General features: G+C 54.5%; 1 protein-coding gene across 1 annotated transcript in view; it reads left to right on the top strand.

Moving 5' to 3' along the window:
- ADAMTS6 (ADAM metallopeptidase with thrombospondin type 1 motif 6) overlaps nt 1–19,029 on the top strand; it is a 94,879-nt gene that overhangs the window by 64,358 nt on the left and 11,492 nt on the right. Inside the window, exons 9-14 of the mRNA XM_029075956.2 lie at nt 280–413; nt 2,578–2,701; nt 3,041–3,121; nt 3,796–3,959; nt 6,013–6,151; nt 18,045–18,174. Coding sequence (XP_028931789.2) covers nt 280–413; nt 2,578–2,701; nt 3,041–3,121; nt 3,796–3,959; nt 6,013–6,151; nt 18,045–18,174 — 772 coding nt within the window. The remainder of the gene's footprint in view (nt 1–279; nt 414–2,577; nt 2,702–3,040; nt 3,122–3,795; nt 3,960–6,012; nt 6,152–18,044; nt 18,175–19,029) is intronic.

Genomic DNA, 19,029 nt, shown 5'->3' with positions numbered 1-19,029 from the left:
TAAGCACTTGGGAGAGTGCACTACATCCATAAGCGTTCCCCTCCCACAACGAGCTTACAGTCTAGAGGGTGAACGGCAGCATCTTCCCTAAGAATTCCTACCTAGATTGTCCATGTTGTGGCTTTTCCCCCGAAGCCCGATTTCTGTGGCATTGCAGCTGGAGAGCTTCCCAGTCCCTCCCATACACGGCAATACACGACCCTGGCCTGAGTCTTTGTCCTTGGAGAGTTGACCAAGGGGATTGACTATTCCTCCCCACTTTTCATCTCTCCTCTCCAGGTGGAGTGAAGCCCTGTGCATTAAACTGCCTGGCAGAAGGTTACAACTTCTACACCGAGCGCGCTCCCGCCGTGATCGACGGGACCCAGTGCCACGCCGATTCCCTGGACATCTGCATCAATGGGGAATGCAAGGTGACTGCCATTTTGGATTTCACCGTTCCCGGGTGGCAGTGGGTTTCTCTGGCGGTTCCTCGGTGGGCCTGGTGGGAGACCCCGGGGCGACGGAGCTGCGAGTCCAGCCCAGTGGCGTCGCGGGGCACACCTCCTGCCCCAGGTCCTCCTCGCCCCCACAGAATTGGGCCTTGTGGTGCCAGACTTCCTCCACCCCTTGCGGGGCGGGATTATGACTGACAGGTGGGTGACAGCGAGGTCCAGCTCCAAATTCAGGGAGGGGGCTGTTTCGGGGCATGCTGCTGGCACAGAACCCGGAGGCAGTCCCGAGCTGGTAGGAGAGACGGGCTTGAATCCGAAGGGTAGCGAGGAGTGGATTCTTCTGCCTGGTGAGGGGCCGTGGGTAGGGGAATCAGAGTCGCCCGTAGGCAGCCTGAGCGATGGAGTCGAAATACCTCCTGGCACTGCCAGACACTCCCTCGGAGGCAAGCCCAGAAACCATCGATCGACAGCCGATCGGGTGCCATCCCAAGTGGCTGTGCCGCTCCCCAAGACGGGTGGGACCCCATAAGGAGTGGGGCCTGAACGATTCGTCCTCCCCCAGGTCCCAGTCAAAGCTCCTACAGGCCTCAGTCAATCAATCCATCCTATTTATTGCGCACTTACTGTGTGCAGAACACCTCACTAAGTGTTTGGGAGAGTACGGTTATACGTTATAACAGAGCTGGTAGTCCCATTCCCTGCCCACAACAAACTCACAGACTAGAGGGGGAGACAGACATTAATATAAATAAATAAGTAAATTAGGAGATGTATAATAAGTGCTGTGGGACTGAGAGAAGGGTGAATAAAGGGAGTCAATCCTAGGGCAAAGGTGGCATAGAAAGGAGTGGGAAAAGAGGAAAGGAAGGTTTAATCAGGGAAGACCCTTGGAGGAGACGGGCCTTCAATAAGACTTTGAAGGTGGGGAGAGTCATGGAAAGCAGCATGGCTCAGTGGAAAGAGCCCGGGTTTGGGACTCAGGGGTCATGGGTTCCAATTGCCCGGCTCTGCCACTTGTCAGCTGTGTGACTATGGGCAAGTCACCCACTTCTCTGGGCCTCAGTTCCCTCATCTGTAAAATGGGGATGAAGACGGTGAGCCTCACGTGGGACAATCTGATTACCCTGTCTGTACCCCAGCGCTTAGAACAGTGCTCTGCACACAGTAAGCACTTAACAAATACCAACGTTATTATTACTAAGTACGGGGGTAGGTACAAGTAAATTGGGTTGGACACAGTCCCCGTCCCATGTTGGGCTCACAGTCTCAACCCCCATTTTTCAGATGAGGTAACCGAGGTACAGAGAAGTAAAGTGACTTGCTCCAAGTCACAAAGCAGAGCTGGGATTAGAACCCATGACCTTCTGACTCCCAAGCCTGTGCTCCATCCACTATGCTAGGTAACTTCAATTCTGTTGTATTTTGTTCTCTCAGGTGCTTAGCATAGTACTCTGCACACAGTAAGTGCTTAATAAATACCACTGAGGGATTGAGTGAGGTTTAGAGAGCCGAAGTGAGGTAACCAAGGTCACCCAGTTGGCCAGTGTGCCAAAACCGAGCCTAGAAACTGGGTTTCCCGACACCCAATTCTACGATCCTCCAACAGACTGTATTGCCACCCTGCCTGCTTGCGCCGTCTTAGTGGTCCTAGTTGTGTCACTTGGCTAGGGAGGTGGGGAGAGGAAATGAATTTACTTTGGGATCCCACAATCATGCCCAAGGCTCCCTCAGCATCCTCAGGACCCTCAGAGGAGCCCGGGATGTTGAGAGAAGGCTCTCAAAGCCCCTCTTGTCCCCGGAACCCAGAAGACCCTTAGCCTGCACGCGCTGGTCGTGGGTGACCCCGTTGGGCTCGACGGGAGCCAGCCGGGTTGAGCAGTTGGATTGTGCAATAGTGATGTTCTCAGGAATTGTAAGTGCCCAGAGGGGCAACAATTCCATTCTGGTTGGGGGGGCGGGGCATTTGCCAGGGGAGAGAGGAGGTGGGGGCCGGCCAGGACCTCCCAGATCTAAGGATGTGAGCGCCCTCGGACAGGGATGGGGGCGGAAGGCCTGATAAACACCATTTTCCACAGGCCTGGCCCTCAAAGCACCCCGAGAGGCCTGGTTGGTGACATTGTCTGTCTTCTGCTGTGTTCCCCAGCACGTAGGCTGTGATAATATTCTGGGCTCCGACGCCAGGGAGGACAGATGCCGCGTGTGTGGTGGGGACGGAAGCTCGTGCGAAGCCATCGAAGGGTTCTTCAATGACTCACTGCCCAGGGGAGGTGAGTGTGGGGGTGCGGCCCTGGCAGCCGACCACCGACCCACTCTGACTCTCCGGCAACAACGCGCTGCGCCCCAATGTCCCGGCCTCTCCGCCTGTGCCAGATTTGCTTTCAGGCTTTCATCAGGTCACTGGCTCTGGCTCCACGGGGAACGTTACTCGCCAAAGAGCGGGCTCTTCTTTTTCCCGGCCCGGGTTTGCTGCCGAGAACCCTGAGCCGATGGGCTTGGAGGTCCGGAGGGCCGGGCGGGGTGGGGCGGGGCAAGAGAAGCAGCGCAGAGGTTGGGGAGTCCGGGCGGCGGCGGTGGGATTGGTGACTGGCCATCTCTCTGTGTGGCAGGATACATGGAAGTGGTGCAGATCCCAAGAGGCTCTGTTCACATTGAAGTGAAGGAAGTGGCCATGTCCAAGAACTACATCGGTAAGGAGGGAAAGGGGTGTGGTGGGGCTGAGGGGAAGAAAGAGGACAGAGAACATTTCCCGCTGGAGGAGGGACGGGTGTGTCTATCGACTCTGTGCAAAGCACGAGGAAGCCACTGAATCCCTCATTCAGCTTCTCACAAAGCGATCGCCCCCATGGGGGCTGAGGTGGCTCGGGGCTAGACGGGACTGGTAATCTGGGAAGGCCTCTTGGAAGAGCCTGTTTTTTAGGAGATTTTGCAGGAGGAGAGGACTGCGGCTTGGCGAATTTGAGGTCTGGGAATGGAATTCCGGGCAGGGGTGGGCGAGGGTGAGCAACCGGTCCGGACGGCGGGGCTGGTAGCCACTGGCTGGAGACGGGAGTGATGCGAACGTGGGGTAGGAAGAAGGTGAGTCTAGGCAGAGCGCTGTGCACTGTAGCCAGGCAGTAGCGGAAAAGAAGAGGTAGGTGAGAGGGTGCCAGCCAATGGGGAGCCTGGAGGTCCCGTCCCAAGCCAATTCCAAATTTTGGGACGAGGGGTGTCTCCAAGGGAACAAGGTCATAGGATTCCAAAATAACAACGCAGGAAACGAGTGGGATGGCTCAGAACGCTGATTTCCCCCTCACCTCCCTCCCCGGGGGAGTGCGGGGGCACGCGTCGTCTTAAAGGACCTCCATCCCCTCTCCCATTAAAGCTTTGAAATCGGAAGGGGACGATTACTACATCAACGGAGCCTGGACCATCGACTGGCCTCGCAAGTTTGACGTGGCCGGGACTGCCTTCCACTACAAGAGGCCGACGGATGAAGCGGAGTCCTTGGAAGCCCTGGGCCCGACCACGGAGAACCTCATCGTCATGGTAACTTTCCCTCAGCCTTCCTGGCAAGCCCTTCGACGGCAGCAGAGGGCCAGAGGGACAGCAGGCATTGCCAAACACCGTGTCCTGTCCCACTTGGGGCTCACAGTGTGAGGGAGACCAAGCAGGGACCATCTCCCCATTTTACAGATGAGGAAACGGGCACGTAGAGAGGGGAATTTCTTGGGAGGTCACATGGCAGGCCAGTGGCAGAGCTGGGACTTGACTACCCAGGCCCAATTTCTTTCCTCCAAGCAAAGCTGCCTAGAGCCTGGAACAGAAGTGTAAGGGAGAAAGTGGGTGAGGGCCACCAGCTTCCTCTCCACTGGGTGAGTCTCAAGGGAACTGTGGAGAAAAGACAGGAAAGTACCTTACCCTTGTTTTAAGCCACTATCCCCGGAGACTTACCGGGTGTTTCCCCTCTCCCATCCCAGAGGGCCAGCGGCAGCTAGCTAGGGAGGACTAGGAGTACTCTGTCTGTCTCTGTCTCTCTCCACGACATCAAAGGACCTCATCTCCTCAGATCTGCCTCTCATGGAAAATCAAGTGAGGGGAATTTAGAAGAAATGTTTAAAACTCAGAAAAAGAGAAGCTGATTTCCAGTCCAGTGAACAGTACAGATCACAGTATTAAAGTGGCGTTAGCCTGACGGACCTGGCAGAGAAAGTCTGGCCTGATGGACCCCAACCTGACAGCAAAGCGGCCAGGCTGGCGCATCCCGAACATCAACACCTGTGGCTGAACCCACCTCTGAACCTGCCCTTGGGACTGCCCCCTTCCCCGATCCACACCCTTGGGGAAGGGACCGCCATGGGAGGAGAAGGTGCAGGGACCGGCCAGAGTGGAAGTTGTGGTGGTCTGATGGGGCGCTCCCAGCCAGCACCGCCCCCTCCCCTCCATTCTGGCGTTTGGCCCCGTATCCCTGTGTAGGGGCAGCGATGGGGAAGGTGAGGTTTAGAACCTACTCACTGTCAGCTCTCTCTCTTGCCGCCCTGTGTTGGCGGTGTCACCGGGGATTTTCGGCAGCTGGAGCCGGGACGTGCTAAGGCCCAGAAGGGAAGCTCAGGAAAATAACCAGGTGTAGCAGTAGGTTGGGAAAAAGAAAAGCTGCTCTACTCCACTTAGGACTGGTGATTGATTCTGGGGTAATGGTTCTGAGCCTGAGAGCTGACCTAGGTCTGCTTTCCCAAAGGAAACTCTGCAGCAGCATTAATACATTCCCATGGCCCCAGATACACACCAAAACAGTGTTAGCGTTGAGCTATTTGTTAAGCGCTTACTGTGTGCCAAGACGCAGTACTGAGTGCGGGGATGGATGCAAGGTGATCAGGTGGGAAACAGTCTCTGTTCTTCAAGGTCTAAGTAGGAAGGTGAACAGATATTGAGTCTCCATTTTTCACATGAGGCTTCTAAGCCTGGAGAAGTGAAATGATTTGCCCAACGTCACCCATTAAGCTCTTTGACTCCCAGTCCTGTGGTCTTTCCACTAGGCTCTGTTGCTGCCTACACAATGTATGTATAATTATATCAGTGTTGTTAAAATGGTGATGGTAATAAATATAATTAACTACATGATCAGATAGCAATGCTCCTGAAATTTTGAATTGGATTTTTGGCTCTTTTCACAGTGTTATCTTTCACAATCTAATCAGGGACAAGGGGTCTGGTGCTAGCAGGAGAGGCCATTATCCAGGCTAAATAGATTTCTTATTCGCTGCTAAACTGAACTGGGCTGTACCACTCTGTCCTACTTAAGGAAGGATCGCAAGGATGGGGTTGGAAGGGGAAGCGGGAGGCTTCTCGGTAGACCTGACAGCCCAGTGAGAAGATGGGTGCAGGGCGGGGAGAGCCGAACCCCAGGGGATCGCTGTCTTCCCTTTCCACAACGGAAGGAAAAACGTGAAAAAACGGCCCTCGCTCAGGCTGGCCCCAATGGCTTGGGGCCCCGGGACTTGTGTTAGGGCCATTTCTCCTTGTCCAGAAAGCCACCCCCAAAACCCAGGGGACCCCCACCCCCCTGCCCAGACTGGGACTAATCAGTTGCTCCCCATGGTAGGTCCTGCTGCAGGAGCAGAATCTGGGGATCCAGTACAAGTTCAACGTGCCCATCGCCCGCACGGGCAGCGGAGACAACGAGGTCGGGTTTGCGTGGAGCCGCCTGCCCTGGTCGGAGTGCTCTGCCACCTGCTCCGGAGGTAAGACACTCGGCAGCCTGATGGTGGACCCAGGGAACCGCCTGCTGACGCCCTGTAAGCTCGTGGGCAGGGAATGAGAATGTTTATTTTATTGTACTCCCCCAAGTGCTTAGTACTCTGCACACAGTAAGCGGTAAATAAATACAATTGACTGGCCGACTGACCGGTGGACCATTTTGCACCGCTCTTGGAAAACATTTCCACCACATCAACTTCTGACCTTCTGGTCCGAAAGAGAGCTCACCCCAAATGTCCTCTGACCCTGTTTTGTTGGCGGGCACCTTGGTGACAGTGTAGAGATGGGTCAGTCCAATATATCTTGGGCCAGTGAGGGTCTCTGCCAACTTTTCTCCCAGTATCTCTTGTTCAGTGAATCAGGCAAGCACTGTACTAGACTGTAAGCTCGTTGTGGCCAGGGAATGCGTCTGCCAACTCTGTTGTCTTGTACTCTCCCAAGCACTCAGTACAGTGTTCTGCACACGGTGAGCACTCCAAAAATACTGTTGATTGATTATACTAAGCACTTGGGAGAGCTCATTAGAATAGAGTTGATAGACACAATTCCTGCCCCCAGGTAGCTTCCAGTCTAGTTTGTAGTCTACAGTCAATCAATCGATGGTATTTATTGGGTGCCTCCCATGTCAGGAGCTTTGTACTGGGTGCTTGCTGTGTGCCAAGCATTGTGCCAGATGTAATGAGAGCCTGCTGTGTACAGAGTGCTATCTTAAGGCATCTACTGTATTCTGTTGAGAGCACTGGGCTGAGTGTTTTCTGTGTGCCAAGCGTTGGACTGGGCATCTAACTCTACTCAGAGTGTTGCCCATGATGAAGTAACTCAGCGGTTCATCAGTCATTCCATACGTAATAGAGTGGGCCAAGGCGGCTGACCGGACAGCCAGGCAGCAAGGTGAGTGGGTGGTTGGTTAGTGTGAGTGGCTCATCCCCAGGCCGGGACACCCATCAGTAAGTCTTGGTCCCGGGCATTCGTCTCAGTGCCGCCCAACTGCACCTGTTTTAAAGACAGCTGGAGACGGGAACCATGGCCAAAGCCCACTGGGCACATCTTGTGGCATCCATCCATCTATCCATCAGTGGGGTTCATTGAGTGCTGTCAGAGAACCGAGCAGGGACAGAGTGGCTTGGACTCTTCTGGGGGTGGGGGAAGCAGCTGGAATGAGGCAGGTGGGTGTCTGGGAGTGAGGCTCTCTGTTTAATGCATACAGAGGTCTTCAATCCTGTGGCTCTAGGAGAAAGTGCCGCAGGCCTGACTCGGCCGGTGAGAACACTGCAGGTGTCCCGCCCTCCGGGGAATTGCGAATCACTCCGAGGAGGGGATGACTGGGCCCCGACCGTCGGCACTGACGGGTCCCCTGGGAAGAGTGGGTTACGTGCTGGTTTTCCACGTCCACGCCTCGGTGTCCGGTGCATAACCTCTCGTCGTGGCTTCAGCACTGACCAAGCTCTCCCTCGGAGCCAGCTGCTCTGGGTGGTAGCGGGAGGGGTGGGCCAGCTGTTCTCCGGTCCTCCTCCCCAGCACGCCGGGAGGGGAAAAGCTGAGGTGGTGGCGGAAGCCAAGAAGGAGGTGAGCTCCCAGGGAAATTCCCTCCCTCCAGAAGTCGGGCGAGGACGGCCGTGGAATTTCCTCCTGCGGGGAGTCGGCAGGAAAGGGTCAGCCATGATCTTTCTGGGCGATTGCCCAGACTGAAGGCGGTAGGTTTGACCTAGTGTCCCCTTGCGATTCTTTCCGACCTCATGAGTCTCTGGGACTGGAAACTGGGTGGGAAAAAGGGAAGGTGGAAAGTGCCTGGGAGTGGGGGCATTTTCTGGCGGGAGGTCAGCAGAGACAAGCGCTCTCTGGTCTGACTCTCAGGAGCTGCAGAAGTGGAGGTGAAGGTGGGGGCCCATCAGGCTGATGGAGGAAGGGGATTCAGGACCGACCATCCAATCCTCTTGAACTCGCACCATGACCCTAATTTTCTGCTCTACATCCCTGACTGTCCCTCCAGTGGATATTCATTCGTAGGGCTTCCCAAACCTCCCTGGACCATACCGGGGTTTCTGGTGAACAGTTTCCTGGGGGAACTGATTCCATATTCAGCCCCCTGCTCAGGAAAGAAGTATTTCCTTTAGTTTTAGTTTCACGGATGGTGCCCTTGCCCTGGTGCCTAGGGATTTGGCAACGATGTTCTTCATCCTGGAAAGGCACAGGCTGACTGGGAGTTGTGATTTGGTGACCTCTCACCCTGCCCCCTGTCAGCCTGTGCCTTTCCAGACTGAAAAGTCTTGACCCTTTTGGGTCTCTTCTCTCATCCAGAGACATCTCCAGTCCCCAGGCCATCCTGGCCACCCTTCTCGGGCCCTCCTCTGACTACCTGTCAGGTTCCTCCTAAGAGAAGGCGACCACCACGGCACACGGTAGCCCAGTGCCGGCCCACCGCGGTTTTGTTGAGTGATGGAATTCCGCCTTTGGTTTGGGGCTCGTTTCCCCTTCCTACAGGGATCCAGCATCCTCTGCCACCATTCCCCTACAGGTCTCTGGCCCCAAGGTGGGTATCGATGGTCTGACCTTAGGGGAGAGCTGGACTCGATCCACGTCGGCTTGGGATGGCCATTATTCCCCGTCTCCACCACTTGTCTGTTGTGGGACCTTGGGCAAGGTACTTCACTTCTCTATGCCTCAGATACCTCATTTGTAAAATGGGGACTGAGTCTGTGAGTCCCACATGGAACAGAGACTCCTATTTTCTTGTATGCACCCCAGTGCTTAGTACAGTGCCTGGCACATAGTAAGTGCTCAACTAATGCCACAATTTTCATTAAAGCTGTGCCAGGATGTGTCAGGTTAGCGTGGGTCCAGTCTGACAGCAGCCCGGCTAGAACATCCATGCAGAGTATGTGGGCGGGCCCGGTGGACCGGTAGTGGGCCCCGTCCCCTGGCCGGCCCAGCCGGCCTTCCCTTGCCTGAGGTTTGACCCAACATTTAGGAGGGAACTTTCCCAAAGCCCCACAGCGGGGTAGAGAAGCGGCATGGCTTAGTGGAAAGAGCCTGGGCTTGGGAGTCAGAGGTCATAGGTTCATATCCCGGCTCTGCCACTTGTCAGCTGTGTGACTGTGGGCAAGTCACTTCACTTCTCTGTGCCTCAGTTCCCTCATCTGTAAAATGGGGATTAACTGCAAGCCTCATGTGGGACAACCTGATTACCCTGTACCTACCCCAGCGCTTAGAACAGTGCTCTGCACATAGTGCTTAACAAATACCAACGTTATTATTATTATTATTAATCAGTGGTTTAATTGGGGGAGGGTCCATCCTAGGGGGCAGGAGGACCCACTGACCTAAGGACAGGCATGTGTCCCTGTCCAGAGGCTTGGGTAGGTTGGGCAGGCCCGGTCCCGCTGACCTGTGGTTGAGCAAGCGAGAGGAGGTGGTGATTCAACTCCACGGATGGTCTTCCTCCTGAGTCACGGGTGAGACACTTCCTCGGGCCGGGAGCGGAAGCCGGGACCGGAGACGGGAGGAACCACCTCAGCCGTCAAGTCGGGCCCAGCTGCCTGCTTTCGAGTCACCTGGGGCCTTGCCAACAGGGCTGACCTTTCCTTTGCCTCTCCCTGCTTTGGGGCACAGTGTAAGTGGTCCAGGGCTGAGTTTGGGAGAACCCTGGGTTTGAATCTCCCACTGGGGATAAATGACTCAGAAGGTCAAAATTGGTTCAGAAGAAGAGAGTGAGAGAGACATCATTTAGGAAGGTTGCTTCATTTTTAGATCTAGCAATCAAAATACCTTAGAAAATAATCATTCGCATCTGTGTCGTGCATCTGTGCATCTCTCCCCGCAATCTGCTGTCCATCGGGCCTGGTTTGAAGGCCATCTCCATTTCCAGAGAGCTCTAATTTGGGGCTGTGCATCTCCGGGCTTAGTCATACATTCCTCGTTTGGAAGTCACCCGCGCTGGCGACTGCTTGCTGCAGTGGTTTATCGGTCCGCCTGTACTTTTTTCTGTCATTTCCCAAGGTAAGCGACCCTGGCAGTGGCCTCATCCTGCATAATCGGGGTCCACCCCATCCAATCAATCGGTCATATTTATTGAGCTTTGATTATGTGCAGAGCACTGTACTAAGTGCTCGAGAGACTACAATATAACATAATTAGCAGATACGTTCCCTATCTGTAACGAGCCCACGCTGTAAAGGACGGAGAGGACTCCAGCTGCCGTTCTCCCCCATAGAGCCCTTCACCGTAGCCTCCTGAGGAGGCTACCCCTCTCCACAACCCCGTAGCCCCCTGAGGAGGTCTCTAGACCGCCCCAGCAGTGGCCCCATTCCCACAGCTCACCTCAAATCCTGCCACCCAAGCCCCGGCGCTTCTGACCCCACCCATGCTGGCAAAGCCGCAGGAGACCTCGAAGGCAAAGATCTTTGAGGATGGCGGGCGAGCCGCGGCCTGGGCACAGAGACTGCGGGACCAGGACCCCGTGCAGAGGAGCCGGCGATGGTGCTGCGGTTTCTCCCAGTGCCACGCGCACCCTCTGGGCCCTGGCTTAGGCCCACCCATAGCTACATATCCTATCTCTGGTCCTCATCCACCCTCTCCTGAAGCCACTGTGGGCAAGCTGGCGGGAAGCCCCTTCTAGACTATAAGGTCATAGCGGGCAGGGAATGTGTCTGTTTATTGTTAAATTGTACTCTCCCAAGTGCTTAGTACAGTTCTCTGCACACAGTAAGCACTCAATACAAATGACTGAATAAAAGGGAGATGGCCCAGCCCTGCCTAGGCTGGATTTGAATCCCTTCCCGGTGAGAGCTGTCCCCTTCAATGATTCACCCAAAAATGTACTGCCCCGCCTGGGCCCCGCTTTCTCTGTTGAGCTGTTCTCCCTCCGAACAGTTCTTCGAGGGCTACCGTGAGGAGCCCTATTCCCGGCCCTGGCCAGTGAGGATGGGCAGGGGATCCTTCATCCCAGGGGGCTCCAGCCAGGACCTGACTTCTCTTATGAGCAAAAGCCCATTGGCTGAAGGTCCATGGAGGCGTGTCCTCCATGGCACCCTAACCAAAGGGCTCTGAGCCTGCCACCTCAGGGCCGTTGGCATCCTAGGCCCTGAGGCATCCAGCTTGGCCTCTCTGGGCACAGCCAAGGGCCAGCAGTTCGCCATCGGCATGAGGGGACCCGACAAGCTTGAATGGAAGGTCTTTAGACCGTCCCCTCTTGCTCAGTTTGTCCTGAGCCTGGCCGGTACTTTGCCCCAGAGGCCATGGCCAGAGAGAGTCCTAGCACCTGTTAGATGAAGAGGCCGAACTAATAGAGAGTAGAGACCATGGCCGTCCCCGTTGGGAAGAGCGAGTCCCACCTTGGGAGTTCACTTTTCCTGGATTCTAGGGAAAGCTGGGTCTGAACTATTTAGCAACACAGTAAGAGCAAAACAGTGTAAACAGCAAAGAATCTACACTTCCACAGAGCCAGGTCAGTTCCAGACCAGATGACCACTGAGCCAGCCGATCATCTGCACAGCAGGGCCTCCATCACCATTTCTGAGCCATTTCAGAGTTGTAGGAGGTACTCTGAGTCTCCCTTTCCTTCCTCCTCCTTCCCCTCCTGACCTCCTGTAGGAAATCTTAGAAAATAATAGTCATCAGCCTCAGCCTCTGGTATTCCCCACCATTCCCCTCCAACCTCCCACCCTCCCAGAGGAGCTCATTTTGAGGCCACAGAAGAGATGCCTAACTCAGTCAGTAGTCATTCATTGATTCAGTCAGTGGTGTTGATTGAGAGCCTGCTGAGTGTGGAGTGCTCTCCTGCAGGGAGGAGCAGTGGAGGCTCATTGAACTAGCCAAATGACCACTGGAAAAGCATGAAAGATGGCATGATGCTGAATGGCAGTGAAAGTCGTTGGTGCTGGGGCAGGCAGGGCTCATGACCGTGTGGTCCAGTGGCCTGGTTGTGGATTGGCATGGCAGGGTCTGGTTCATTCAGGCCCCTGTTGGACACAAAATTGAGATCAGAGGGAACTGATGAAAGAGAACTAGGAAGCTAGCCATTACAGCATTTGCTGCTGAGAACCAGAAAAACCTGCAATTCCCAGAATCTCGAAGAGAGAGCGGCTGAAAAAGCAGGCCAGAGCCTTTGTATCGAGGGGAAGGAACTCTGCCTGCCGAGTCACAGTGCGGGAGGCCTGCTCCATATGGTGGTTTTTTTTTTCTTTTAGGGTATTTGTTAAGCGCTTACTGTGTGCCAGGCACTGTATTAAATGCTGGGATAAATAATAATAGTAATGGTATTTGTTAAGCACTTACTTGTCAAGCACTGTTCTAGGCGCTGAGGTAGATACAAGCTAAACAGGTTGGACACAGTCCCTGTCCCCTATAATAATAGTAATAATAATGGTATTTGTTAAGCGCTTACTATGTGCCAAGCACTGTTCTAAAGGCTGGGGTAGGTACAGGGTAATCAGGTTGTCCCGTGTGGGGCTCACGCTTTTAATCCCCATTTTACAAATGAGGTAACTGAGGCACAGAGAAATTAAGCAACTTGCCCAAAGTCACACAGCAGACAAGTGACAGGGTCAGTATTAGAACCCAGGTCCTCTGATTCCCTGGCCCGTGGTCTGTCCACTAGGCCAAGTTGGTCTTCTGCTTGAGGGTCAGATTTTTTGCAAAACGTCCAGAGGCACCGGGTATGGAAAGGGCATGGATATCTTGGAGTCAAAAGACCTGGATTCTAGGTGCAGCCATAAAATGGGGAGAGAACATCCCTGCTTCCCAGTCCTCCCACCCGGGGTATCCTGACCCTGACTGGGATTGGGTCTGATCTGATGATCTTGTATCTACCCCCGTACCTAGGGTAAGGTTTGGTACCTGGTAGGTGCTCTAATAAACCCCATCATCAGGTGTCAAGATCTATCTAACTCAATAAAGCAGTCTCTAGCGGGAACCCAGCTATCAGATTACATTTCATGCTCACGCCACGCGGACCCAATCTTCTCTGGTGAATGACAAGGAGCTGAATTTGTCCCTGGGACCAAGGTCTCCGGAGTTCAAACCAGAAAGGGCAGCAGCTCTCTCCTGTATTCCCTCGGTCCAGTCGGGATTAGAATATGGGGCCCGGTCCCGGGGCCTGCTCCTGGCTCTGCCCCCGCTCCGCTGCATGACCGCCCTCAATCACTTCTCCTCTCTGGGCCTTTATTTCCCCATCTGTAAAGTGGAGATAAGATTCCAGCATCTCTCTGGGTTGAAGTGAGGATGGAATGAGATTGGGAAGTGACTGTGCTTTGGAAAAGAAAAGCACTGGCCAGATTTAAGTTTAAAAAAAGACAACCTCAATTTCCAGAAAAAGTTAAGACCCATGAATGCGGGTGGAACATCCCCAGAGCCCTTGTGCAGATAATAATAATTATGGTATTTGTTAAGTACTTACTATGTGCCAAGCACTGTTGTAAGTGCTGAGGTAGATACAAGGTGATCAGATTCTCCTACGTGGGGCTCACAGTCTCAATCCCTATTTTACAGATGAGGTAACTGAGGCACAGAGAAGTTAAGTGACTTGTCCAAACTCACACAGCAGACATGGTGGAGGCGGGATTAGAACCCACAACCTCTGGCTCCCAACCCCATGTTCTTGCCACTAGGCCATGCAGATGAGATGTTCTTCTTGGTCTTGCTTCTCTGCCTGTCTCCCTAGCCCCAGAGATGGTCAGTTGGGCACTGTCTGGCTGTGCCAGCCCGTTGCCAGAGCTGGATTAGGCTCCCCCCCAGCCCCTGGCTTCTGGGAGGACACCAGGGCCACTCCAGAGGATAGCAGCTGCAGGCTTAGGAATGAATCCAGGGGTGTTCAGGGGGCTTTCTGCCCATTCCCCCATTCCTCCTGCCTTTCTGCGTCCAAAGATTCAGACTGGGAGCTCGTGGGGAATCTAAGCGCCACTGTGCCCTGGGCACTCCCTCCAGGGACCCCGATTTTGCTAGCAGGCATGTTCCACAGGCTCCTTTGCTAACCACCTTGGGGGATCGGCGGAGTGACTTGAGAAAGGCCCTCTGGGTTCCCAGCATCTCCCTGGCCCCCCGGGACCTCACTGGCCCTGCCCTGCTGATGGCATCTCTCTCATTAGCCATTTGTAGTCAGGGTTGAGGTGGGGGTGGTGCGGGAGCTGTGTTTATAAACAGATCTGGTACTCCCGGGCCTGACACTTTGGGCGTTTGAGGAAGAAAATGTACTCGCATCCTTTTCCATTTGGCCACTGGCCATCCCACACGTCAGTTGGGAGTAGAAATGTGCTAAGCGCCTCCAGGGCTCCCAGGGGAATTATGGTCTCCACCTCCCCCACCCCCTTAGTGTGCTGTTAGAATCCCCCTGACCGATCAGGAGGTTATTTTCCATCTTTTTAAGTCTGTAGGTCTGAAAGCCGAGTGTTCCTGTGTAACTGCCTCTTAATTTTTCCCCCATGGCTTTAAATCAACTTAACACAGTTTTTTCAGATTACGTTAAGAGAAGCCGTGGACCAGAGTCTTGATGGCGTCAAGAGACTCGACAGGTTCCCCAGACCTAAGCAGGGTCGTTAGTCCCGCTACACCAGTTCAGAGGATTTCCAGCTAATCCCCAACTTGGTATGTTTTTAGCTTTATAAAAGCTACAAGTCAGATTTTATTTCACGGCGAAGCCTGTCCGGTCAAACCCCTTTAATGAGGTGGCACCAGTTTTGAGCGTGCTTGCCGGTGGCTGGCCACTTGAGGAAGAGTTGGTTTCTTTTCTTTTATGGTATTTGGTAAGTGCTCACGATGTTCAAAGCACTGTACTAAGTGCTGGGATAGATACGAACTAATCAGCTTGGACACAATCCAAGCCCTACATAGGGTTTGCTCTCTTAATCCCCATTTTACAGGTGAGGGAATTGAGGCGAATCCCCCATGCCGGAGCTGGGACAGAGAACCCAAGGTCCTCTAATTCCCAGGCCTGGGCTCTATTCAGTAGGCCACACTGTTTCTCAGCCTTTAAAGGATTGAAGATGACTGTCCACCTTGGGGAAGAGGCCAGGGGCACATTAGCGTGGGCACTGGAGTTTTTATTGCAGTCGATTCTTCAGTGTGAGGCACTGCACCAATGATTGCCAGGGAGGCCGGGAGCGTCGATGGCCTGGGAGTAGAGCGAGCTGGCCGGTGGAGAGCCAGGCAGGGACACCTGGTTTGCCGGTTCTGGTGGTGAGGGAGAGCCAGTGTGGATCCTCTGCCCTGCCCCATGGACCCCTGAGAGCACTTAGGGCCCATTCTATGTATAATAATAATAATAATGATAAGTGTAGTATTTGTTATATGCTTACTAGAGGATTAGAGCCCATGACCTGTCTCCCAGGTCCGTGCCCTATTCACTTTGCCATGCTACTTCCATTCACCTTTGTCTGTTTCACCTTTCCCACTTCTCACCCCTCCCAGGAATGTCTTTGTCCTCGGTTAGGCTCCCACCGCCGATATAAGCCAGCGTTGTTTGTCGGCTGGCCCCGTTTGCCTCGAAGACAGGCACGGCATCTGTTGCTTGTGTAGTTCCTCCCAAGCGTTCTGCACAGTGCTCCGTACCGGGTTCCCCACTCAGAGGGCACTCAACCAGCACTGTTGATTGAAGGACTGAACAACAGTCCGCCCTCCCACTGTCATGTATCCGGTAGACGGTCCGGAGTCGGGGCCGGGCAGGCTCCGGTAGATGGATCTGGCACCGGCAGAAGCTCTGGCCAGCAGTGGAGCCCCCAAGGAGCTCGTGGTCTATGTGGCGGCCTGTCTGCCCAGCGGTAGTGAGCGAGTGACCCAAATACCTCATAGGCTGCCCTCCTTCCTGTGCAAATCCAAATTGCAATGTTGCCAGGAGAGCCCAGGGCATCTCGGGCCCCGTGGAGATGTTTGGAGTGGCTCTGCTGGCCAAGAGAGCCTCGGCCTGGAAATGATGAAGACGTTATTGGTGGTGGGGGAGTTGCAGGCCTGGAGATACATGCTCTCCGAAGGGGAGAAACACCTTTGGTTTTGTTTTTCCCTTTGAACTGTAAGATCCCTGAGGCCTCGCGAGCCATAAAAATATCCTTCCCACCAGTCAGCCCACACCTCCCTGGGCTGAGTTCAGCAGATCTGGGGTGAGTATCGGGGGTTTTCAGGTCAGTAGTGGGGAGATGGGATGGGGAGTGTCTGGCCCGTGGAACCTAAGTGTGTAAATGTGTAAGTCTGGGAATGGTTGGGCAAGGAAAATGTGCCAGGGGCAAGCCTTAGGTGCATTGGCTTGGCCCAGTGGAGAAGGATTGGGGCTGGGAGTCCCTGCTCTGCCACTTGTCTGCTCTGTGTCCTCAGACAAGTGGCACTACCTCTCTGGCCCCCAGGTTCCTCATCTGAAAAATGCAGATAATGCCCCCAGCCTCCTATTGATGTGAAACTGCTGGTTAAATTCAGGGTGCTACTGAAGCTATTGGAGAGGTTCTTCCCCCGCCTCCCCCGTCCCCACCCCACCAGCTCCTGCCATGGTTATATTTCAAACAATCAGTGGTACTTATTGAGCACTTATTGTATGCAGAACACTGTACTAAGAAATAAAAATAATAATAATTATGGTACTTGTTAAACTCTTACTATGTGCCAAACACCATACTAAGTGCTGGGGTAGATACACGTTAACCATTCATTCAGTCGATTTCTTGAGCATTTACTGCGTGCAGAGCACTGTACTAAGCACTTGGAAAGTACAGGTTGGTCACTGTCCCTGTCCCACATTGGGCTCACACTCTTAGTCCCCATTTTCTACAGATGAGGTAACTGAGGCCCAGAGAAGTGAAGTGAATTGCCCAAGGTCACCCAGAAGACTAGTGGCGGAGCGGGGATTAGAACCCATGACCTTCTGACTCGCGGGCCGGTGCTCTATCCCCTGTGCCATGCCGCTTGGGAGACTACAATATAACAGAGTTTCAAGTCATTTACTCCCCATGGCTGGGGCCCAGAGCTTCCGGGTGCCACCGCCCAGAAACAGCTTGGGAAGAAGAGCCCGGGAATAGCTGTGGGGTCAGTTGTGGCCGCTGGTCACCGTGGAGCTGGGGGAAGGCAGTGCTGCCCCAGGCTAGCCATTCCAGCATCCCATGGGCTCTTTGGGCCCCTATTTTTGCAGGTGGCTTCCGCCCATTGCCTCCTCCGCCCTTTCCCTCACTACCCACTTCCACAGTCCTGCTGAGAGCCGGGCGGGCGGAGGGACAGAGCGAGTCCCCGCTGTGGACTGGGACCGAGCTGTTGCTTTAAAACAGCTGTTGAGCGAACCCGGTTTGCCGTTGCAAAGTTTTACAGAGGAAGCTAAGAAGGTTTATTTGGTTTTAATCTTCTTAAATGTTTCAGGATCCGCCCGGGCTTTCAGGCCGGGGAGGGAGGAATTTTGTTTACCCCAACCCACCAGAGTATTTGTGCACCGATCTGGACTGCGCCGATCGTCCGGAGATTATTTAGTCTCCGGGGCTTAATCCCAGTCCCCGGCATCTTGGCCGGGGAAGAGTCCCGACCTGGACCGAGGCGTGTCCTCCGAGCGTGGCCCTGCTGGGCTCAGCGGGTTGGCCGATTCCGGCTTCTGGGGCTCCACAAGGGGCTGAAACCCGTGGCCGGAGGGTGGGAGGGAGATTTAGAAAAGAGTCCCCGGACTGCCGGGCTCTCCGTGGCTGCCCCCTCAACCCTGTGGGCACGGGCTCCTGCATTCCTCGGCCCCCTCGGCAGGGAGAGGCCAGGAACGCACGGCGCTCGGACAGCAGGCTCTGGTCCAGCCTGCAGGGAAGTAAGGGGCGCATCCTGCAGTCGAGGCCTGGGGGCTGGTCATGGCGTCCGGGTGGGTTTGGGGCCGATGGGGCTGGGCCGAGGAGTACCCTTCCTGCTCGTTGACGGCGACCCCTTGCTTCTTCTCAGGTGTCCAGAAGCAAGAGGTGCTGTGCAAAAGGCTGGATGACGACTCCATCGTCCAGAACAGTTACTGTGATCCTGACAGCAAGCCCCCCGACAACCAGCGCCACTGCAACGCCGAGCCCTGCCCGCCGGAGTGAGTACGGAGCCCGAAACCACCTGCCACTCCCCAGCTGCCACCGAACAGTTGGTTGGCCCGGCTCCAGGGAACCATCTGGGTGCCGCGTTCTTCGGCGGCCTAGATAGTCTATCGACGGAGCACTGGGTGCCCCTGGGACCGTACTGGGAGCAGAGCACCGTTCTGGGTACCTCCTGGAGGCCGGGTGCGATCCTCAGTCCTGGGGTGGAACTTCCGAGGTTAGTAGTAAACATAGTATATGGTAAGCGCTCACTGTGTGCCGAGCACTGTTCTAAGTATTGGGATACATACAAGGTAAATAGGTTGGACACAGTCCCTGTCCCACATGGGACTCACAGTCTTAATCCCCATTTTAAAGATGAGGGAACGTTAAGTGACTTTCCCAAGGTCACACAGCAGACACATGGCACAGAATGTTCATTTACTGTGTGGCGTGTGCTGGGATGGAGAAATCTCCTTAGCTAATGAAGCGCGTCCTCCAGTAGGACCACTGAAATATCGTAGTGTTGATTTAAAGCTCACTCTCCTTCCCTTCCTCAGTTGGGATGCGGTTTTCCCTTGGGATTTTGAGCCTCCCAGGGATCCAACTAGGTTATGGGCTACCCGGCGGTTTAATTGTTCATTTCAAAGCGGCCGTGGAGCATTATGGATCCTTAATTAAAATTTACTGGGACGAGATGATGGGTACAGGCCTATAAGTACACAGTTCCCGCACCCGAAAGTGTCCAGTCAAAAAGGCAAGGCAGCCTCATACCTGCAGGAAATTTATTGGCAGCAACGCACGAGGAAGAGAGTCACCGGTTTTACGGTCCTGGGGGCTAGGAGCAGGGGCTCCTAATGGAGGGAAGGGTA

This window comes from Ornithorhynchus anatinus, chromosome 1 (genome assembly GCF_004115215.2).
Source record: "Ornithorhynchus anatinus isolate Pmale09 chromosome 1, mOrnAna1.pri.v4, whole genome shotgun sequence".
In the NCBI taxonomy this organism is placed as follows: domain Eukaryota; kingdom Metazoa; phylum Chordata; class Mammalia; order Monotremata; family Ornithorhynchidae; genus Ornithorhynchus; species Ornithorhynchus anatinus.
The sequence above is the reverse complement of the archived record's forward strand: the minus strand, read 5'-3'. Positions and strand labels throughout refer to the sequence as shown.